The 25,000-nt window shown below is 40.9% G+C and overlaps 2 protein-coding genes across 3 annotated transcripts in view; both read right to left on the minus strand.

Annotated features, from left to right (window-relative positions):
* strc1 (stereocilin 1) overlaps positions 1-4,689 on the minus strand; it is a 32,650-nt gene extending 27,961 nt beyond the window's left edge. The window contains exons 1-4 of the mRNA XM_027154059.2: positions 3,109-4,689; positions 1,915-2,613; positions 1,765-1,789; positions 1-1,140 (exon numbers count right to left, since the gene is read on the minus strand). The exon at positions 1-1,140 is cut by the window's left edge and continues 1,534 nt beyond it. Of these exons, the coding sequence (XP_027009860.2) occupies positions 1-1,140; positions 1,765-1,789; positions 1,915-2,613; positions 3,109-3,157 (1,913 nt within the window). The 5' untranslated portion in view covers positions 3,158-4,689. The remainder of the gene's footprint in view (positions 1,141-1,764; positions 1,790-1,914; positions 2,614-3,108) is intronic.
* A 2,740-nt stretch (positions 4,690-7,429) lies between these two features.
* ctdspl2b (CTD (carboxy-terminal domain, RNA polymerase II, polypeptide A) small phosphatase like 2b) lies at positions 7,430-23,918 on the minus strand. Of its 2 annotated transcripts, none has more exons than XM_047800947.1 (13): positions 23,719-23,918; positions 19,245-19,421; positions 18,648-18,786; positions 18,291-18,437; positions 17,932-18,141; positions 16,655-16,745; positions 15,650-15,761; positions 15,473-15,559; positions 12,379-12,441; positions 12,105-12,184; positions 9,398-9,524; positions 8,739-8,834; positions 7,430-8,125 (listed from the first exon to the last, which is right to left on the minus strand). In XM_047800947.1, the coding sequence occupies exons 2-13, from the start codon at positions 19,395-19,397 to the stop codon at positions 8,060-8,062; spliced, it is 1,371 nt and encodes a 456-aa protein (XP_047656903.1). In that variant the 5' UTR covers positions 19,398-19,421; positions 23,719-23,918; the 3' UTR covers positions 7,430-8,059. The 2 variants fall into 2 exon arrangements, with proteins under 2 accessions (XP_047656903.1, XP_047656893.1); XM_047800937.1 differs by having other exon boundaries at positions 18,246-18,437.
* Between the last annotated feature and the right edge of the window lie 1,082 nt (positions 23,919-25,000).

Here is a 25,000-nt window from a genome sequence, read left to right on the forward strand (position 1 = left end):
GTTGCCACTGTTGAGGTACTGGTTGAAGTAACAGATGATGAAGTGACGGAGATCAGAGGAGTTGCTGGAGATAAGCTCATGTTTGAGACTACTGGTGGAACTGTTGGATAACTTTCAAAATAGAGTGTGCAATACTTTTGCACCCAATCAAATTCCTTGTTGAGGACTAGCGAAGCGAGAAATGTGGTGTTGGCGCAGACCTCGCTCACAAATCGAGGCTCATCATTTTGTATGCACACAGATATCTGACCTGTGGAGAGTGCCATTACGTTGCGCCATTCCGAATACTGGCACATTTCTGTGGCAAGAGAGTTCATTTCGTCTGGAAAAGATGTAGGTACCTCGGTACAGTTGGGCATTATCCAAGTATTTTCTTGTTCGGAGAAAATCAGCATGTAAAAGTCCATACTCTGACACAGAAGTGCCTGCATTCTTGCACGATCGTTGCTCCAGCACAGTGCCACAATACTAGGGTCGAGTATTTGAGGAGACCATTGATCGTACACGCAGTACATCCAGACCATGTATCTATCTGTTACGTTTGTGCAGTATTCCCAAACCCAGGTATTGCTCGGGTTCACGATGAGCGCCTGCATCACAAGAGCATTATTGCACACACCTTCAAGAAAAGCTTCGGGGTCGTTGTCGCTACACATAGTGACCAGACCTGGATCGACGATGTCCCCAGAAGTCCAGTTCGCGTAGTTGCAGAAAAGCTGGCTCAAGCTAAGGGTGGACCGTGAAATTCTCTGGCTTGATTCCGAGGGTACGGGTGGGCAGGACTCCAAAAGGGGTGATAGGACAGCCTCAATCATGTGGCAAGAGTTTCTCCATACCTGAGTTAGTTCAGAGTGGGATAGGGTGCTCAAAGATTCACACACATAATAAAGAGCGTCGGGAACTTGATATCTACTGCCTATAATGTCTGCACAGAGAGTGTTATCGAGGTGCGTAACATCCTGCTCTTCACAGGACAGTTGTGTCACAGGGTTGTCCGCTAGAGAGACGACAGAGCGGCTGCTGAGAACAAACGTGCTTTGACATGCCGTGTCTGAAAAGCTGCACGGTGGAATGTCAGGAGTCAAAAACATGTTCGTGATCGAATCGCCAAAGGACCAGTTCAAATTCTGGCTAATGCCCCTGGAAAAAAGGAAACAAACAAATCATAACATTTTATATCATATCGTAATTCATTCATTCATTCATTTCCTACCGCTTATCCGAACTTCTCGGGTCACGGGGAGCCTGTGCCTATCTCAGGCGTCATCGGGCATCGAGGCAGGATACACCGACGTTTAATTAAAATCGTACACAAGTTCTCGTAAGATCCAATTTGCCGAAAGCAGAGTTAAGATTATTTTGAAATTTAACAGCTACTGCAGATTCTCCATTAAAATCTCCGTTCCTCAGTGCAAAGGCGGTCATGGTTTACTTCTTATAGAGTGCTTTTGGGATTCATTTGTTTCTGAAACATATTATGAAGCATAAAAAGATGTTCTCGGGAGTTCTTTGGACGGCTGATGGTCTTAGGTTTCTAAAGGAAATTATGAGAAAGCGAAAAACTTATTTCTAGGGTTATGTAATGAATCCGAGGAACACGTGACCAGTAAGGTTCGGCAACAGAGAATAGGGTCTGTGTTCAAAATTGGAATCTTCAATGTTTTTTTTTTGCATCGTACAGAGAGAGTTTTTCTGTTAACTCTCCCAAGAACCCTACAGGAACCTTTTTTCATGAGAGATAAACATGAGCATGCTGAGACTCACCACATTATAAGTTGTTTTAGATCTCCTGTATAAAAAAACAAAAAAACAAATGATTGGCCCCAAAGTTCATTTTAAAACAGAAAATATGAAGTTAGAGTAAGTTTAAACACAACACCCACACCACCACCACCACCACCATCACCAACTAACCCTGAGGACATTGTTGAGTCTGGTTCATTGTAGGAGCCCCGATGCCGAACTGTAATCCGATTGTTGCCAGTTCTACCAACAACCGAAGAGAGTCTATTAAGATACAGGAGATGTCTGACATCAACGGAGACAAGGACAAGTCTATAAAAGCGTTCCACACGGTCCAAAAGTTCTCGGAAAACTTTAGAGAAAAGATGGCACTCAGCATCTCGTAAAAGGCGCTGAGCTGAGCCTGAGCCCCGATCGGATCTCCGCTCCGCTGGAAGGTGTTTAACGGACACGTCTGAGATTTAATGGATGAAAGGAAGGACATCAACGGTCCTCTCGACTTAAAAAGCAGAGCTTTGGTTAAATCCGCCTGCCACCCGCACTGTGTCCCATTAGATAAAAGACAAATCAGACCTCGGAAAAAGCCGTCCAACAGAACGGGCTGAGACGTGTTGTAGAACATACCAAGGAGGGACAGGTAGGAGTGAAGATCTGGGGACTCTGTGGTGAGACCCATTGTACTGGTGCTTCGGGATTGATGAAGGTTGGACCCAAACCCAGCTCTGACCCTTGTCTCCTTTTTCTCATCAGTCTTGAAAGAGTGAATTTTATCTGTGAGAATGTCTCGGGTTTTCTCAGAATCACTAGATTTGGAGTTGGTCCGGCGGGTGATGAGGGTCTTCGGGACTGTGGGCTGGCCAAAGACAACACCTATGAACAATATTATTATTATGATTATGATTATTATTATGATGATGAGTATTATTATTATTATTATAATTATAATTATTATTATTATTATTATTATTATGAAAATATTCTCTCCGTAATGCAAATAGGGGTTACAATAATAACAACAACAACAACAACAACAATAATAATAATAATGTATATTAATATGCTAAAATAACAAAAACAATATTTGTTTGAATTGCTAATAATATAAATAACGTTTTTCTCCACACACATTTCTATATTTTCCTTTTATTTATTCCATCTTTTTCTTTCACCAATATATTGAAACAAATATAAAACATGTCACGTTAAAACCAAACAAATGTTTTTTTTTCTTTTAAGAGAAAATTAAAGTTTGAAACACTTGATTAAAACAGACAGACAGACAGACAGACAGACAGACAGACAGACAGACAGACAGATAGATAGATAGATAGATAGATAGATAGATAGATAGATAAACAGACTTACTGAGTAAAGTGAAGGCGGTAAAGAGCAGGAAACATCTGGATCGACGCATCTTCTTCAACACTAGTTTTAGAAACTAGTTTCTTTAAACTAATTGTTAAGGCGCGACGCTGATGTCTATATTTATATTTTTGTTCGTTCATTTAAAAAACAACAACAAATAATAAATAACTGGCCTCCTCCAGGCTACAGATGCGGCTGAGAAGCTGAAACTACCTCTGAGTAAGTTTGTCCGGTGTGTGTGTTACTTTGGTATCTCTCTCTCACTCACTCACACACACACTCTCACACACACACACACACACACACACACACACACACACACACACACACACACACACACACACACACACACCTCTCTCACACACACACACACACACACACACACACACACACACCCGTGCACCGAACCCAACCCACAGTAGAAACCTAATTAAACCCAACGAGACGAGAGAACAGGTGCGAACGGATTGGAGCCTCGAGTCACGGCTCTGAATCATTTATTAGTGCCGTTAATTAATTTACACCTGCTTTAGGAGACACATCGGAGAAAACATCACTATCTGGTGGGGGGGGGGGGGCAGAGTGAGAGAGAGACAGAGAGACAGAGAGAAAGGGGGAAAGAGAGAGAATTAAGGAGCAAAATACTGATATTAAACTTGTGAGACAGAGACAAAGCCATCAGAGCAATCATTAAAAATAAATAAATAAATACATAAAAAACCCGGCCTCCTAACAACTATTACTGTAAAAATCCATTGCTTCTTTTTCATCTCGTCTCAAACACCACACAGTTACACACAGTTACACACAGTTACACACAGTTGACCACACAGTTACACATACAGTGATGTTTTAAACACTTCTGCAGAAAGATACGAGACGGACTAATATTTAAATGTTAATTATAATTAAAATGTTTTTCCTTTTAACGTTGAAATTTTGAGATGATTTTTTTCCTCTTACTGACATGTTGCTCAGTTGTTACTGTGTTTAATGGATTTCTACATTATACTCACAATTTTATTTGACCACCTGCTGACAGGTGAACGTTTTAAAGTCATTAAAGTAGATAAGAACCGAAAGCTGCTCAGGTCATTGACTGTAAAAACTAGTCCTTCTGTCTGTCCAGCTTTCTCACCTCCTCTCCTGAATGCTCTGCTCAAACGTTCACGTTATTTCACTTCTACTGCATTTCACGTTCAAATAAGAGAATGAGAGAAGAAGCTCTCGCTCTTTTGTCTAAGGAGAAACAGAGAAAGCTTGCAAGCTTCGTTAACGTTAAATCGAGATCCTGAGATAAAAAAGATATTTAGCAGAAAAATTCAACACTTGTAAGGATACGCTGACGCGTTATAATGCATTAATAAGATCTTCACAGCGCACACATAACTGTTAGGAATACAGCATTTAAAGAATCATAATATAGTGTTTAGAACACAAGCTCGGTGCACTCTGGAAAGCAGAAGGTGTCGTAACGTGTTGTAAACGCATCGTAAGAATCCAAATTATAACAAAGTACGTCGTCCTTTAGGAAAGAGTTACAACAGGATTTAAAACTTCTCGTAATATATTACAGACGTAAGCTTCGTAGAAAATGTTACTAGATGTTTTTAATGGGGAGAGAGAGAGAGAGAGAGAGAGAGAGAGAGAGAGAGAGAGAGAGAGAGAGAGAGAGAGAGAGAGAGGATACTGACATTTATTTGGCAAAAAAACGAGATAAAATATAAATAATTAAATTCTAAAAACTACTAAAGGATTACTATGTAATGATATACTGATAAGTGTTAAAATAGAAAGACACAAGATAAGACACAAAATAGAAATAAAAATATCTGGCAAAAAAATTAAAAAAAAATTTTTTTAACATCATTATACAAAGTAAGATGCTGATCATAAAACGTAAAATAAATAAATACAATGCCAAAGCTATCTAAAAGCTAAAATATAAATGAGTTAATCCCAAAGAAAGAACAAAATTAATATGTTAATACTTTTTTATATTTGGCAGAAAAGAAAGTATTCCTCCTATACTGGATATATATACATATATTTTTTATTTTTACCAGAATTTCTTTTGAATTGTTTAATAAATATTCGTTCTTATTTAGCAGCCAAAACCTGCCATATATAATAAACCAACAAACAAAAGAAAGATCTGGAGAATTTGTTTTGTGCAGGAAATCTGCCACTGGTAAATTTTAATGAATGACTTTCTCACAAAAACAGCCGAGTGCATGTTGAGGGTTAAAAAAAAAAAAAAAAAAGCCGACATGTAACAGGAAAGAGAAGGAAAAAAAACAACAACACCAACACACACACAACAAATACGTTTCCTTTATACGATGGACAGTTTCTCGTCACTGAGCGACTTCTGCTACAGTTTTCTGATAAAAAAAACAAAAACAAAACAAGAAGTCTCTTGTATTATGTGCCTGAAAACCTCATGCTCATATTTACAGCTGTATTAAAGCACAAAAATCTCACAACACCACATGCAGCATGAGGGGAAACAAAGAAAGAAAAAAGGCCACAGTTTTGTACAAGGCTTTAATAAAACGCACACAAATCCGTTTGCATACTTTAATGTAAAACTGAGCCTGGACTCTTTCAATGAGAAAGAATAGAACGCACTTTCTTTTAGCTTTATTTTAAATAGAGCAGGATCCTTAGGATCGCTTCTCCTCCTGTATTGCTTTGCAATTATTTATTACAAATTTAAACAACAAATTTTTACAGAATCTATTTGTTTTTCTACTGAGGATTTAAAAAGGAAATTTACTTTAATAAGAACTTTAATGGTTACGTACAGAAATACGAAGGCTCTTAACGACTGAAAGGTTTTCAAGATAAACTGATGGAAATAAAAGTAAAAGTAAAATCTCGTAGGTTCGGTTCGTATTCACGACGCTAATGTATAAATGTATTAATTACTGCGAGTCTGGTTTTATTATTGCATTAAATTTTTGATTTAAATAACGCAGAATTTTAAATTCTGTATATTTGTATTTTAAAGTGCCTCAAAAAAAAAAAAAATCATATCATATCAAGGAACATGTAAAGAAAGCGCAAAAATAACGAGGGGTCCGAGCACCTCTGTTTTGTCCTTTTTTTTGGGTGGGTGGGTGGGTGGGGGGGGGATTAAAACAATACAATAAAAATAAAACAAAACAAAAAAGAAAACGAGACACACAAAACAAATTTTAACTCTACACACTTCTTTTTTTATACGTAAAGTGTTACTACATTCTAGCTGACACCTTTTATAATACAAAATAACTTTTTTATAATAATAATAATTATTATAAAAATGAATTCTAATGATTAAAATTGTTCTTTTTAATTCAAATCAATGACCCCACAAACATAATTCCTGGAGAAACAGGAAAGTTGGCAATAAACAAAGCAGAAAGTGCTTTTTCTTCCCTTTAAAACGGAGCACAGACACTGTTTAAAAAAATTTCCTCTTAGTAAGAAAAAACTTCAACAACGTATTTAACGTTTCAGCCTCGTTATGAGATCGCTCGTTATTATTAAAGACTTTTTCGCTGATTTGACTAATTCTAAATAAGCGTGATGAATCAAAGTGTCATTTGTTTCGCTGGCAAATCATTTTGTTTCTATAAAAAAAATTAAATAAACGTTGTTGCTGCTACAAAGTTTGAGCCAAAAATCTAAATAATAAAAAATGAGCCGTCGTGCTACTTTAGCGCTCGACACTTATTTCCGAACAAATGCCAAACCGTGAACACTGATTAAAAAAATTGATATGTCTGACACACAGAACTGATCGTAAAGACGTGATTAAAATAGATTAAAATTAAAAATTAAACAAATAAAAAATTGACCTCTGGTTATTCTCGAGTAAAAATTCCGTATCGAAGGTACAGACGATGAAATACTTAAACATACTGTAACCTCCTCGATGAAAACAGCTAAATATTTTATTGTCTTTGGCCACTTTAATAGGAACATGTACACAGCTGCTCAACTGTAATAATAATCGGTTGATCTCTGTGTTGCTCATCTTCACATGGAAGAAGTCTGTACCAAACAGGTTGGATTGAGTACACGTGCACACACAGACACGCACACAGACACTCACTCACTCACTCACTCACTCACTCACTCACTCACTCACTCACTCACTCACTCACTCACTCACTCACTCACTCACTCACTCACTCACTCACTCACTCACTCACTCACTCACTCACTCACTCACTCACTCACTCACTCACTCACTCACTCACTCACTCACTCACACACTCACTCACACACTCACTCACACACACACTCACACACACACTCACACACACACTCACTCACACACTCACTCACACACTCACTCACACACTCACTCACACACACTCACTCACACTCACACTCACTCACACTCACACACTCACGTTACATCCGTGTTAAAAAGAAAAGACTCTCAGAACACATCGGACCTTAAAGCTCCACACACACACACATTGAGGGTTACAACAGATTTCAGTTAAAAAAAACAGAGGGATGGGTGGAGCCATTGAGGTACACATGTTCCTATTAAAGTGGCCGTTGAATGTTGACATTCCTACCTACATTCTGTTTTACAGTAATTACTGAATGATACACAATAATATACAAAGAATATGCTTCAAAGAACTATGTAAAAAAAAATCTAAAATAATCCCTATTCTAATTTTAAAAGAAACTGGCAAAAGAATGCTGACAGATGAGACGCAAAACGAAACGAAACAAAACAAAACTCTGACGATCTTTCGGAGGGCCGAGACCCAGACGTCCTCGTCTGTACCCCGGGTTAAAATCCTCGTTCTTTTCCCCGCCTCTCAGGTCTGTAACGGCAGGAAGGAAATATAAAAAGGCAAGCATTTTTTTTTTAAAACAGAAAGGCTGGTTTTCCCTCGTTTTCGTCAGTCCCCGTTACTCGTCCGCGTTCTCCTGAGATTCAGTCAGGAGGCAGCAGGTCGTGCAGACGAAAGTGCTCGCGTACGTGTGGCCGCACGTCCTCGTTCTGGAGGGGAAACACAATGTGATGACAGAGTGACAAACACGATTTAAGTGGGCTGTGATGTCCAGACAATCTGGAGCCGGTCGTCAGCTTAATAAAATTAAAATAATAATAATAATAATAATAATAATAATGAATTGAATCAAGGCAACGACGATGAATCAAAAGAACGAAGAATCATCGAGTCACTGCTTTATGAATCTTGCAGTTGACTCAGTGATATTAAAATATGGAAATGATTCTTTGGGAATCAAACACATTATAGAAGCAGATTTACTGATAGTAAATGGTGGTGCAGTTTTATTGTCAAAATACTGGATCGTTTCCTTTAGGAATCGACGTTAGGAATCAAACGGATATTGAATCAGAATCATATTGAATCGCTTTGCTCTGAATAAAAAATATTATCATCTAACTTTGAACTATACTGACGCGTAAAGTGGCGGAAGCGTCGGCGTACTGAATCGTTTGTTTTCGGAATCAAAATCGTGTCGTAGCAAACCGTCAATATCGTTAGCGAGGACAGCGGATCGTATCGCAGCGGATTCTGTAATAGGAAAATATAGATATCGAATGTTTCTTTATGAAGTCATATTGGTCTCGTATCAAGACGTACCAACTCCACCAGCTTTTCTAGAAAAGGCACCAGCTTGAGAAGCTCGCTGTCGTTCCTGTCCATGAACCAGCTCTCGATCGGGATCCCGTTAGACAGCTGCGATAAACAAATACCGCGAGGGTTTAGATCACAGCCCAATCAGCTTGTAGGTAAATATTTAAATAAAGTTTGTTGTAGACTGTTATAGGAAATTATTTATATTTTTTAATATATATTTTTTCTAAACAGTAATGAAAATAAAATATCTGAAAGTCACTTAACAGTTATTTGGCAAAACGTAATAATTTTTAATTAAAGCATCTCTACTGTCAGTGAAAGAGCACAAGCCACTCAATTTACCTAAAAAAAAAAAAAACACGTAATTTATATATATATATATATATATATATATATATATATATATATATATATATATATATATATATATATATATATATATATATATATATATATATATATTAAAAACTAAAAAATAAATAAACACCCAAACCCATGACCTTAACTATATTTAATGCTGTTTTTTTAATCGTATTTGAAACACAATTCAGGTCGAGTTTGTCTTTAGATCAAGGACAGCGATGTCAGCTCATCCAGGGGGCGGGACTTATTTGATACAACTAGTGAATTGATGTTTTATTTCCCAGTGAACGTTTTCTCACCTGATACGCGAAAGCTTGCGGCGAGTTGTCGATAATGATGGTCTTAGAGAGATCTCTGCCGAGAATATTCAGATCTTTGATGTAGTTTCCCTGGACACAGACGCAATGTTCGCGAAATAACCTGTGTCTGAAATGAACACACAGACAGAGAGAGAGAGTGAGAAAGGGGGAGAGAGAGTGAGAGAGAGAGGGGGGGGGGGAAGGGAGAGGGGGGGGGAGAGAGAAAGGGGGAAAGAGAGAGAGAGACAGACAGACAGAGACAGAGAGAGAGAAAGAGAGAAATAAATGGGGGGGGTAGAGAGAGAGCGAGTAGAAGAGAGCATGAGAGAGAGGGAGGCAGACAGACAGAGATAAAGGGAGAGAGAGAGAGACACGTAGAGAGAGAGAGAGACAGACAGACAGAGACAGAAAGGGAGAGAGAGAGAAATAAAGGGTGAGGGTGTAGAGAGAGAGAGAGAGAGTAAGAGAGAGAATGTGAGAGAGAGAGAGAGGCAGACAGACAGAGAGATAACGGGAGAGAGAGAGAGACACGTAGAGAGAGAGACAGAGAAATAAAGGGTAGGAGTGTAGAGAGAGAGAGAGCACGAGTAGGAGAGAGCATGAGAGAGATAGAGAGGGAGGCAGACAGACAGAGATAAAGGGAGAGAGAGAGAGACAGGTAGAGAGAGAGACAGACAGACAGAGACAGAAAGGGAGAGAGAGAGAGAGACAGACAGAAAGGGAGAGAGAGAGACATGTAGAGAGAGAGACAGACAGAGACAGAAAGGGAGAGGGAGAGAGAGAGAGAGAGAGAGAGAAATAAAGGAGGGGTGTAGAGAGAGAGAGAGAGAGAGAGAGTATGTGAGAGAGAATGGAAAGAAAATGTATTGGTTTCCAGCAGGATAAGACTAAATAATGCAGACAAACCAAAGAGTTGACACCTGAATATCAGCTGGACTCTTCACCTGTCTGTGGGACCTGAACATCACCTGCGCTGTAATCAAAGCCAGTAAAGCACCCGCAGTACAGCAGCATGAGGACGTCACTATACTTACATCTCTGTTTAACGCCATTTTACCTTCCAGTTTAACACATAAGTACCATATATTTTATTTACAGAAGTTTGTCTCATTTCTGTGTGATTATAAAACACACCCAGGTTTTACACACTAAATGTAATCCTCAGATAAATCTTCAGCTCTATGAAACGTACACGTCTTAAGAGATGACGGAGAAAAAAAATTTGGCATGAACAAATATCTCCTGTGGAGCTTAACACCGTCTCCTTAATGCTCAAAAAGATCAAAATGATAATGTGCAGTAAATTATTGAATTAAAACCAGCAACCATCATGACACCGCTGTGGTATAAGAGGAATATAAGGCTTCTGGTTGTGTTGTTAAAGGTTTTAACTGTAATTTTGTTTTGGTCACACCACCTCAGCGTGGGTTATAGCGGTGATCCGTTTGTGAACGAATCTTTTCATACGAGGAAATGAATCGTGTGTCGACTGGTTCTTCGTTCACTTGAGCTGCTTGATCTCTCAAATTTACCGCAGACTACGATGTCTTTCTTGAAAATTAATTCACAAGACCTCTCCTTTGTGGACTAGACAAAGATTTTAAATAAATCACAATTATGGTGTTTTTAAATGAATGTATAAAGTGAACGAACCGATGACTTACTAGTAATATATACGCTGGTGCCACCTACTGGTGTGATGATGATACTAACGGAAATGATTGCTAAATTAAAGGTGGGGTCTCCGATGTTTGAGAACTGCTTCAGAAAACTGTTATGCCGACAAACTAAACAAAAAACAAAACAAACGTGTGGCCAATGAGCAGAAAGGGGCGGGGCTTGTCAATATGGGTGGAGAGAACGTTCAGTGCACATGTGTGACATTAGCAGAAAGCGGTTTTAACATCGACATGGAGGATAAAAACAAAGAAAGAAAGTGAAGAAAGACTTACGATAAGGACAAGAAGTAGGACGTGTTAATATAGGATCAGCTTTCCAGCGCTGGAGAGAACTGAAGGAGCAGGAAGTCGGCCACATATTCACAGGTTGGAGTTTCCCGAGTCAATAACTCCTGAGCTAAACGCTGTTACTACACAAATAACACCTCTTTTCTATCGTAGTAATGTAGAGAGGCAGCTACAACCGCGTTTTGTGTAGTAACAGCGTTTAGCTCAGGAGTTATTGACTCAAGAAACTCCGACCTGTGAATATGTGGCCGACTTTACTTAAGACGCCGAGGCGCTTTTTTCCTTCTCGATAGGTGAGTAACGTTGGTTTTGCTTTGTTACACAGAACTAATATATGCCTTTGTCCTTTACATCATTATGCTTGTGTGGCATTTTTGCTTGTTTGTTTATCTACAATCGTATTGTTCTTCCCTTCAGCTATGATAAAGACACGTTTCTTTCCGTTAGTCGCCTGGGTTACGTATGTGTGTGGGCGGAGCTATCGATACAGGGGTGGGACCTGTTTGGGTTAGGGGCGTGTTTGTTTTGGTGATTTCAAATGTCAACATTTAATCATCTGAATGAATCTTTTATTTGAACCAAATCAAAAGAGCCGAGTCACTGGGATGCTTGTGGATTATTTTCCACTAACAGCAGATGTATTACTCCTTCTTTCGCCGACTCACAGCCTGGATACCAAACGGAAAAGATTTCCAAAGAGTTCACAAAAATAAAAACGAGAGAAAAATTCTTCCACCTACCTGACTAACTGCTTCTTCGGATCGAGAATGTTCAGCAACTTATCTGCATAAACCTTCTTGGAAGCAGTGAACAGAATGATCTGAGGAGAAAAAAAGAAATCGTACTTGTTTACAGTTCACAGAGTAGTTTTGTTTTACTCAGTAAAAGCAAAAAAGATGTGTATTGTGTATTAAACTGAAGATTGTGACATGAGATAGTTAACTGTAGATTAGATCTCACTAATGGTCAGTGATCAACTCGTTTAATTGTGTGTTATGGTATTAACGATCAAACCTCGTAAATCTGAGACATCCGCTGGAGAAATTCTCGAAAGAACGGCCGCAACCGTACATACACCTGAGGATAAAGGAAAAAATAAATAAATGAGATCACAGCTGTACACACACACACAGACACACACGCGTGCAGACACAGACACACACGCGCGCAGACACAGACACACGCGCGCAGACACAGACACACGCGCGCAGACAGATGCAAAGACAGACACACAGACAGACAGACACACAGACAGACAGCCAGACAGACACAGAAACAGACACACAGCCAGACAGACACATACACAGCCAGACAGACACATACACAGCCAGACAGACACATACACAGCCAGACAGACACATACACAGCCAGACAGACACATACACAGCCAGACAGACACATACACAGCCAGACAGACACATACACAGCCAGACAGACACATACACAGCCAGACAGACACATACACAGCCAGACAGACACATACACAGCCAGACAGACACATACACAGCCAGACAGACAGACACACAGACACATACACAGCCAGACAGACACATACACAGCCAGACAGACAGACACACAGACACATACACAGCCAGACAGACAGACACATACACAGACAGACAGCCAGACAGACAGACACATACACAGCCAGACAGACAGACACATACACAGACAGACAGACAGACACATACACAGACAGACAGACAGACACATACACAGCCAGACAGACAGACACATACACAGCCAGACAGACACATACACAGCCAGACAGACAGACACACAGACACATACACAGCCAGACAGACAGACACATACACAGCCAGACAGCCAGACACATACACAGCCAGACACATACACAGCCAGACAGCCAGACACATACACAGCCAGACAGCCAGACACATACACAGCCAGACAGCCAGACACATACACAGCCAGACAGACAGACACATACACAGCCAGACAGACAGACACATACACAGCCAGACAGACAGACACATACACAGACAGCCAGACAGACACATACACAGACAGCCAGACAGACACATACACAGACAGCCAGACAGACACATACACAGACAGCCAGACAGACACATACACAGACAGCCAGACAGACACATACACAGACAGCCAGACAGACACATACACAGACAGACAGACAGACACATACACAGACAGACAGACAGACACATAGACAGACAGACAGACACATACACAGACAGACAGACAGACACATACACAGACAGACAGACAGACACACAGACACATACACAGCCAGACAGACAGACACATACACAGCCAGACAGCCAGACAGCCAGACACATACACAGCCAGACAGACAGACACATACACAGACAGACAGACAGACACATACACAGACAGACAGACAGACACATACACAGCCAGACAGACAGACACATACACAGCCAGACAGACACATACACAGCCAGACAGACAGACACACAGACACATACACAGCCAGACAGACAGACACATACACAGCCAGACAGCCAGACAGACAGACACATACACAGCCAGACAGACAGACACATACACAGCCAGACACATACACAGCCAGACAGCCAGACACATACACAGCCAGACAGCCAGACACATACACAGCCAGACAGCCAGACACATACACAGCCAGACAGCCAGACACATACACAGCCAGACAGACAGACACATACACAGCCAGACAGACAGACACATACACAGCCAGACAGACAGACACATACACAGCCAGACAGACAGACACATACACAGCCAGACAGACAGACACATACACAGCCAGACAGACAGACACATACACAGCCAGACAGACAGACACATACACAGCCAGACAGACAGACACATACACAGCCAGACAGACAGACACATACACAGACAGCCAGACAGACACATACACAGACAGCCAGACAGACACATACACAGACAGCCAGACAGACACATACACAGACAGCCAGACAGACACATACACAGACAGCCAGACAGACACATACACAGACAGACAGACAGACACATACACAGACAGACAGACATACACAGACAGACAGACACATACACAGACAGACAGACACATACACAGACAGACAGACACATACACAGACAGACAGACACATACACAGACAGACAGACACATACACAGACAGACAGACACATACACAGACAGACAGATACACAGACAGACAGACACATACACAGACAGACAGACAGACACACAGACAGACAGACAGACACACAGACAGACAGACAGACAGACACACAGACAGACAGACAGACAGACACACAGACAGACAGACAGACACACAGACAGACAGACAGACAGACACACAGACAGACAGGCACACAGACAGACAGACACACAGACAGACAGACAGACACACAGACAGACACACAGACAGACACATGTACACTTAAATCATTTTAAATATTTTATCTAAGTTATTTGGCACTAAACAATTGCAATCCTATACAAGTGTTCATTTTCACTGCCAGCTGACTCGACAGGTTGGGGCGTCTCCGTGGCAACCACACATTCGAGAAAGGGTTCAGGAGACGATTTATTAACACTGGCAACAGAAGGGAATTACTCCAAAAATCAGCATTTAAGATCAGCTTTAAGATCATCAGCTCTTTTAGATCGTGCTGCATCTTCCCATTCTTGTCTATTAAAGTCATGCATTAGCGCCCTCTAGTGGACATCTTATTAAATCTTTAAAGATTTAATGGAAACAACACTGAACAATCTGAAGAGAAATAACAATTATACAAGTAATATCTAACGAATAAGGACGTCACGTGAGACTTCATGCTTTATTCAACAAACAGTACAAAGTTTGCAATTTCTACTGGGTTTAAACTAAACTAAATGTCACACACAGGCTAAAACTATCACGTAAAATCAATCAAATGTAAGAGAACAAACGTTTTTGACAAGGCGTGTTGGAACGAACGGATATATCGCTCGATACAATAAGAGATCAGCTAGTAAGCCGAGTTAACAAACATATAATTAAGCTCGATCTAATTCTGCATTAGGTTCCCTGTTATTGTACATCTCTAATCAAAATGGGGTCAGAAGTGCTGATCATAGTGAGAGTTTCATTACCTGGTAAATAACATCTTGGAAAAGCACCGGAAACGTCAGCGCCGCGTCCTCCAGCTCGTTCAGACTGCAATGAACTAAAGTTTCATCCTTTAAACAAACACCACAACAAAATGATTATAGTGGAAAACTGAACAAAAGACGCTCCTTAGTATAAGTGGAATTAAAAGACGCAGTTACCAGATCTATGACGAGGGAGAACTCGGGCGTGCTGCGTGTCTTTAGGGGCAGAGCAGGTTTACGAGTCAGCTGCTCCTCAGTCAGAGGAGGTATGTGCTTGATGAAGAAATACCTAAACACAACCAACACAGATAAGTTCAACACAATCCGCTTTAAAACATGGGGACATTTAGGGCCTTTTTACACCCGGTCACTTCGTGTGTGTTCTCTGATCCGATAGCTATCCGATTTGTTAAAATTGTTCCATTTACATCAGGCCACATAAACGCGTCTCGGCGAATCGGATATCGATCCGATCTTTCTACTCCCGCCCAAAATGCTAATATATTTGACCTCATTTCCGGGGTAACTGAAACAGAACACACTTCGGTGTATGCGGTTTTCAGAAAGCGATCAAAAAGAAGACTTTTATGCTACAAAAAACAGCGTTTACTGTTTGCTGCGTTTTCGCTGGCGGCAGCAGCGTGTTTTAAGCCCCGACGAGACGCCTGGGTGAAAGATCACCTGCGAGTGACGTACTTCCGTCTGGGAGGAGTATAGCGCTGACGTATGGGGCTTGAACAACCACATGCATTTACACCTGTCCAGTTTCATCTGAAACGCGTCCCAGACCACCTCCTGAAGGGGTTTGTACCATCGGCTTTATATCCGTCTTCAAAACTTTTCGGAGGGACCTGGTCTTTTTACCATCGGATAGCTATCGGATCACAGAACACGCAGAAAGGGAGCAGGTGTAAAAAGCCCCTTATAGATCTAGAACTAGATCAGGTTCTGAGAATATTTTAGTCCTCGTTATGTTTAAGAAACGTTTCGGGTTTCCGAAGTTGTCGGACACCAATCTGTTTTTAGGAAGCAGGAGGAAACCGGAGATCCCAGAGAAACCCAGAGAGAACAGCTGAAACTCCAGACAGTTTAACCAAAGTTTGATCTCTTTGATCTTCTTAAATTTTGGTAAGGCGAGGTGTAGACTTGGTGACATCACTGTCTGAGTGCGGCGGTACTCACGGGTCAAACGTCTCCCAGTCTTCCTCACACGACGGGTCAGGGACGCAGGCAGGAACCTCCACATAACCACTGACTGAGGGATATCCTACAGCTGAACAGACAATCAGAAATAAAGATGGACAGACAGACAGATATAGAGAATGACCGCTAGAAAGATGATGGACAGACAGACAAAGAGCTGGACAGACAGAGAAACAGACAAAGAGCTGGACAGGCAGACAGAGAAACAGACAAAGAGCTGCACAGACAGACAGACAGAGAGCTGGACAGACAGAGACAGACAGAGAAACAGACAAAGAGCTGCACAGACAGACAGACAGACAGAGAGTTGGACAGACAGACGGACAGAGAAACAGACAAAGAGCTGGACAGACAGGGACAGACAAAGAGCTGGACAGACAGGGACAGACAAAGAGCTGGACAGACAGGGACAGACAAAGAGCTGGACAGACAGGGACAGACAAAGAGCTGGACAGACAGGGACAGACAAAGAGCTGGACAGACAGGGACAGACAAAGAGCTGGACAGACAGGGACAGACAAAGAGCTGGACAGACAGAGACAGACAAAGAGCTGGACAGACAGAGGCAGACAAAGAGCTGGACAGACAGAGGCAGACAAAGAGCTGGACAGACAGAGGCAGACAAAGAGCTGGACAGACAGAGGCAGACAAAGAGCTGGACAGACAGAGGCAGACAAAGAGCTGGACAGACAGAGACAGACAAAATTGCGGACAGACAGACAGACAAAGAGCTGGACAGACAGACAGACAGACAAAGAGCTGGACAGACAGACAGACAGACAAAGAGCTGGACAGACAGACAGAGAAACAGATAAAGAGCTGGATAGACAGACAGACAGACAGATAAAGAGCTGGACAGACAGAGAAACAGACAAAGAGCTGGACAGACAGACAGGCAGAGAGCCCCACAGACACACCGAAAAAAGAGAACAGACATACAGACAGACAGACAGACACACCGATAAAGAGAACATACAGACAGACAGACAGACAGACAGAGAGCCCCACAGACACACCAATAAAGAGAACAGACAGACAGACAGACAGACAGACAGAGATCCCCAAAGACACACCGATAAAGAGAAGAACAGGCAGACAGACAAAGAAATAGGCAGACAGATAAATAAACAGCAAGACAGAGTCTGCTAAAAAATGGTCAGACAAATTGATAAAGAAATGGACAGACACACAGACAGACAGTAAAAGAGACGGACAGAGAGACAGCTAAAGGTCCTGGAGAAGCTTTTGTTGTGTACCTGTAAGAGGAGGCAGATCAACATGAGTGACCACATCCACTTTCTCATCTTCTGTGTGGCTGTGGTAGGGGAACATGGCAATGGGGTACGGTGGGGCACACTGCCCCGGTGCTGATGTGACTGTGCCCATTGGCATCTCCTCCATCTGCTCCATGTCCAGCTGCTTTATGATCTCCTCTGCCTCCATGGCCTGACCCGGCAGGTCCAAACCTAACAGACGGGATCGTTGCAGTCGTTAAACTTCGGATGCAGAAACCATCGCTGGGACGTCAGTACAAAAACCGTCAGATGAAAAGTTCAGCAGTTCTCCTGACCTGAGATGTTGTGGACTCCAGTGGTGGTGGTGGTGAACACCTCACCTGTTCTATTGGCCGGGGAAAAGTAGTTGAAGACCGGAGAGAAGACGGTTCCGAGCATGGTGGTTCGGGGAGGACTGTTTAAAGCATCTACAGCCTCCAACTTTACACTGCTCCTGGTTTGTTTAGTTGAGCCATGGTTCCTGGTTTCTGTCAAAGTGACAAAAAGCTACAGAAGGTTAAAGGTTCCTCAGATGAAATTACAATTGTGATGGTGTTAGCTCACTGACTGTAGACTCTTTTCATTCGAACTTTTTGCTTCTACGCACGAGTACTATGTACGACGTATGTACATAAGGAACCTGTGCGTACTGCGACGCAATGCCTCCTGGGTAAATTCATCTACCGTACTTCACTTACGTTGCACCTCGCCCTGTCTGACAGAGCGGCTCCTGCGTCCGATGCCTTTCCTGCGGTCTTCGGCGCTTAGCGGGGACGACGTGATGAGGTCACAGCTCACACGACTTCTCTTGGCTCCTCCTTGTTTCTTCAGCTCCACCTGAAATCCAAAGTGAGAAGGTGATTCGACTCACCGAATGGAATCGGATAGCCTCGATCGATTCAACTCGACTCGGGTGAAGGAAGTGAATCAAAAACACGTTTTTCTGTAGATGCATCAACTAAAGTGCAGACTTTTTATTAGCGTTTAGATCATTTTTGCACCCGTTCTCCGTCCAACAAGCAACTCGGTCTTAGAGATAACATGAACTAAATCATAAAGATGAAGTTCTCTTAAGTATAAAAAAAGTTCGCGTGATGATGAATCGGACCTTTGGCCGATTTACCGTTTCCCTGCATACGCAGGTGAGCCTACATTATGCAAGCTGCGTGTTTAGAGCTTTCTATGGTCGATAAGAACTTGTCATCAAACGTTAGCCTCTGGGATAAACCACGACTTTCATCTGTTTTAAATTCTTCACTGTCGAGAGCAGAAAACAGTGTGATTTTTTTTTTTACCTTCACCGCCTTGTGATGGTTGACGGTCTTCAGAAGGCCCTTTCCCCTGAGGGAGCACCGCGAGCGTCTGCGTTCGGGTTTCCGAGCTCGTTGACGGGTGCGAGACGGGCTCGGGTTCGGCGGCCGAGATGCCTCACGCACTCTCAGCTTCATTTTGCTTAACGGTCACATCTATTACTGAGGAGGAGAAGAGAAATAGAATAGAGGTGAGATTTACAGGATCCTGTCAGATTCTTCTGTAAAAGAAACGAAACGATTCTAAACTTTAGTTGTCAGGGAATCGGGACCGTTAAGCTGAAAAAGACAAGAAAGAATGTTTATCGTGTCCAGATGTCGATGCAAGATTTCAGTCAGATGGTACTTGGAAGAAAAAAAGAAAAAAAGAAAAACAAGGCAGAGACTGCAGCAGGAGCACGAAAGCATAACCGAACCGAAGCCTTTCTGATGTGTGAGCTTCCTTTATATTGAAAAGAAGAAGAAAAAAAAAACAGCACTGTATCTGGAAATGGAGGCTGGAAGTGGGTGGAGATAAGTAAATTAACACCAGACCGCTGTGCTGTTGTAGAAAACGTGCCCCAGGAATCTGAACCTATTGCTCTCTCAAATTAAAAAAAAAAAAAACGATGCTAAGACGCAAAATCAAAACTGTGATACAAAAAAAAAAAATTTACACAATAAACTAATTTTTTTTTTACTAGCGAGATCCCGGTGATCCGGAATGAGATCTGAAAAATTTGTGATGTACAGAAAAGAGTTTTTCCAAATTTCTGTGCTGCTTTTTCTAGCTGCAAGAATTTAATTTGTGTCTAGCTGAGAAATATTACAACTGTATAAATGTTATAATAAATAAATTGTATTTAGTGATACACCTATACACCACGCCTAACAGCCAAGAATGTTTTTTTAATATAAATCCTATTGCATATTAAATGTGGGGTCTCAGTTGTTTGAGAAACGCTTCAGAAAACGAGTCGGAATGACAAACTAAACAAAAATCAAAACTGACGTGTAGCCAATGAGCAGAAAGGGGCGTGTCTTGTCGATATGGGTGGAGAGAGTGTTCAGTGCGCATGTGTGACATTAGCAGAAAGTGGTTTTAACATCGACATGGAGGATTAAAACAAAGAAAGAAAGAGAAGAAAGACTTACGATAAGGCAAGAAGTAGGACGTGTTAATATAGGATCAGCTTTCCAGTACTGGAGAGAACTGAAGGAGCAGGAAGTCGGCCACATATTCACAGGTTGGAGTTTCCCGAGTCAATAACTCCTGAGCTAAACGCTGTTACTACACAAATAACACCTCTTTTCTATCGTAGTAATGTAGAGAGGCAGCTACAACCGCGTTTTGTGTAGTAACAGCGTTTAGCTCAGGAGTTATCGACTCGGGAAACTCCGACCTGTGAATATGTGGCCGACTTTACTTAAGACGCCGAGGCGCTTTTTTCCTTCTCGATAGGTGAGTAACGTTGGTTTTGCTTTGTTACACAGAACTAATATATGCCTTTGTCCTTTACATCATTATGCTTGTGTGGCATTTTTGCTTGTTTGTTTATCTACAATCGTATTGTTCTTCCCTTCAGCTATGATAAAGTCACGTTTCTTTCTGTTAGTCGCCCGGGTTACGTATGTATGTGTGGGCGGAGCTATCGATACAGGGGTGGGACCCGTTTGGGTTAGGGGCGTGTTTGTTTTGGTCATTTCAAATGTCAACATTCTCTTTCAAACAAGAGACCCCACCTTTAACAAGTGTTTTTTTTTTTTTATTGAAATGTCACTGACTGTTAATTTAAGTATTTATGGTCTGTATAATACAAACATTTTACATTACACTGCTTTAAAGCTAAAAATCTGAAGGGCACTTTTTAAATGCTCACATGATGATCTTTACTACTGACTTCAGGGTCTACAGAGATATGACATCAAATAGATTGTCTTTGGGAGTAAAACCTTTTTTAACTGACTAACTCAAATTTTGAGGTGTGAAAAAAACAACAGAAAACAATATGAAATATAATTTCATCTGTTAGCACGAACTAGACTTGAATTAATAAACCAATCGTTAAGGAGTTTAATCCAAGTTTATATGACAAGCTAACCTGGATATAATGAGTTAACTAAACAATGTTGCTGACAAGACAGAGAGATAGACAGACAGACAAGCAGACAGGCAAACAGACAAATAGACAAACAGACAGAGACAAAAAGAGAGACAGATAAACATACAGAGAAAAACAGACAGATAGAAAGACAAACAGATAGATAGAGATAGACAGAGAGACAAATAAACAAACAGACAGATAGAGAGATAGACAGATAGATAGGCAGACAAACAGATAGACAGACAGACAGCCAGACAGACAGATAGATAGAGATAGACAGAGAGACAGACAGACAGATAGACAAATAAACAGACAAACAGACGGATAGACAGACAGACGGATAGACAGACAGGCAGAGAGATAAACAGACAGACAGTCAGACAGACAGACAAACAGACAGAGACAGGCAGAGAGATAGACAGACAGACAGAGATAGATACTTTGTCATTGCACAGGGTACAATGAATAAACAGTTTAGATATTGCACACGTGAACAGTGTAAATAACCTTATGGTGTTTTAGGTAAGATTAACACTTCACCACCCCAACAATTAGATCTCAAATAGTTAATTTTACTAATTCTAAATAAATTATTAATTGTTTTTTACTCCCTAATGCCCACTGATTCGTTCCCGCGCACGTCCATTAAGCTCCGCCCACAACCGCACATCTGTGAAACTCCACCCACAAGATCGACGTCTAGCATCAAAACGTACAAGAATTCCGAACCGGAAGTCGGGTTTTCTCATAATAATACACCTTAACCCATTGTTTTTAAATCATATTTTATATGATGATCTTCGAGGATCTCTAGACAAGTCAAGAATAAAAAAATATTGTATATACTGTAAATAAATATTGACTACTGTACCTTTATATTACACTAATATACAAACCTTTATTGGATTATATGTAGTTTAGATAAGTTACACTATATAACACTAATAAAGGTTATATGTAGTTTAGATAAGTTACACTATATAACACTAATAAAGGTTATATGTAGTTTAGATAAGTTACACTATATAACACTAATAAAGGTTATATGTAGTTTAGATAAGTTACACTATATAACACTAATAAAGGTTATATGTAGTTTAGATAAGTTACACTATATAACACTAATAAAGGTTATATGTAGTTTAGATAAGTTACACTATATAACACTAATATACAAAACTCTCATAAACACTGAGAATGATAGTAAATGATTGTAAAATGTTGATTTAAAAGCAGCCACAAGCCAGTTATTACTATCATCAACACCATCACCAACACCATCACTAACAGTCTCACTAACAATAACACACTATCACTCTCACTAACACAGTAACACCATCACTAACAGTCTCACTAACACAGTAACACCATCACTAACAGTCTCACTAACACAGTAACACCATCACTAACAGTCTCACTAACACAGTAACACCATCACTAACAGTCTCACTAACACAGTAACACCATCACTAACAGTCTCACTAACACAGTAACACCATCACTAACAGTCTCACTAACACAGTAACACCATCACTAACAGTCTCACTAACACTCTCACTATCACTAACACTCACTAACACAGTAACACCATCACTAACACTCTCACTAACAATAACACACTAACACCATCACTAACAGTCTCACTAACACAGTAACACTATCACTAACAGTCTCACTAACACAGTAACACCATCACTAACAGTCTCACTAACACAGTAACACACACCATCACTAACAGTCTCACTAACACAGTAACACCATCACTAACAGTCTCACTAACACTCTCACTATCACTAACACTCACTAACACTCTCACTAACAATAACACAGTAACACCATCACTAACAGTCTCACTAACACAGTAACACCATCACTAACAGTCTCACTAACACAGTAACACCATCACTAACAGTCTCACTAACACTCTCACTATCACTAACACTCATTAACACTGTAACACCATCACTAACACTCACTAACAATAACACAAACACCATCACTAACAGTCTCACTAACACCCTCACTCACTAAAACCCTCACTGTCACCCTCACTGACACAAACACTCTCACTAACACCAACACTCTAACACTAAGACTAACACACTAACACCATCACACACACACACACACACACACACACACACACCATCACACACACACTAACACCATCACTCTCACTAACACCAACACTATCACCAACCCTAAAACTAACACCAACACTAACACACCAACACTAACACACCAACACTAACACACCAACACCATCACTCCAACACTAACACTAAGACACTAACACTAAGACACTAACACTCTCACCAACACTAACTGCCGAGAAGAAGACATGAGGAAATGACTGAAAACCGCCACAAACTTACAGTTAAAGCCGTAAAACAGACTGTCTGGGTCTCGATAGGTGCCACCGAGACAATCCCAGTTCCAGGCTTGTTTTAATGAAAGCCGCTTTCCTGTGTTTTGTTGTGATTAAATTAGGTTTTATTCACTGCAGCACTAGGCGCCATTTCCCGCCTCCTCAGCCACACAGCGGACTGTAAAATACCCGGACGAAGGAAAGAGCGTTCTGCGCATGCGCGTGCACACGCTAGCTAACGCGTTCCGTCATGAAATTCCTTTAGTTTAAAATACACGAATATTCTCACTTTTATTCTCACTGAAACATTTATATTCGTATTTTAGAAGAGATTCTCTCACTAACACACAGATCAGTTAATAACCACTTATAACGTTCGCTCATCTTTTATAACTGCTACACTCATGATTTATCAGCTACATCTATATTAATCCCTCCATCCATCTGTATTAATCCCTCCATCCATCTGTATTAATCCCTCCATCTATATTAATACGCTAACACACACTAGCCATCCATCCATCTAATCACTCAGCTATCCATCCATCCAACCATCTTGTCACCCAGCCATCCATCATTTATCAATCCATCTAATCACTCATCCATTCATCCCTACATACATCCATCATTCATCCATCTAATCATTCAGCCATCCATCCCTACATACATCCATTCATCTAATCACTCAGCCATCCATCCATCTATCCATACATCATTCATCCATCTAATTACTTAGCCATCCATCCATCCATCCATCCATCCATCCATCCAATCACTCAGCTATCCATCATTCATCCATCCATCCATCCATTCATCTAATCACTCATCCATCCATCCATCATCCACCCAATCACTTGTCCATCCATTCATCATCCTTCCATCATTCATCCATCTAACCACTTAGCCATCCATCCATCCATCATTCATCCATCTAATCACTCAGCCATCCATCCCTACATCCATCCATCCATTCATAATCCACCATTCATTCATTAATTGAAATTTACCATCTTTCTATTTATTAAAATTATAAATCTTTATTTATCCATCTATCTATTCAACTTTTACAGTCTTCAGCCATTTTTCCATCCACCAATTAAAATTATACAGCTTCTCTCCATCCGTTTATCATTTCAACTTATCTACCCTCCAGCCATTCATCCATCCATCTCTTTATTCATCCTATAAACCTCCAGTCCATCTATCCAACATTCCATTCAACTATTGATCCAACTAACAGAGCTTCAACCCGTACATACATTTACATTACCTTTTATAGCACTTGTACT

Source organism: Tachysurus fulvidraco, chromosome 1, assembly GCF_022655615.1.
Source record: "Tachysurus fulvidraco isolate hzauxx_2018 chromosome 1, HZAU_PFXX_2.0, whole genome shotgun sequence".
NCBI classification, from domain to species: domain Eukaryota; kingdom Metazoa; phylum Chordata; class Actinopteri; order Siluriformes; family Bagridae; genus Tachysurus; species Tachysurus fulvidraco.

Coding starts and splice junctions, on each gene's coding strand:
- ctdspl2b (XM_047800937.1), bottom strand. CDS start 19,397: ATGAAGCTGAGAGTGCGTGAGGCATCTCGGCCGCCGAACCCGAGCCCG. Junction 15,560..15,649: donor TCTCCCTCGTCATAGATCTG/GTAACTGCGTCT, acceptor GTTTGTTTAAAG/GATGAAACTTTAGTTCATTG. Junction 12,185..12,378: donor GGATGTCTCAGATTTACGAG/GTTTGATCGTTA, acceptor TTTTCTCCTCAG/ATCATTCTGTTCACTGCTTC.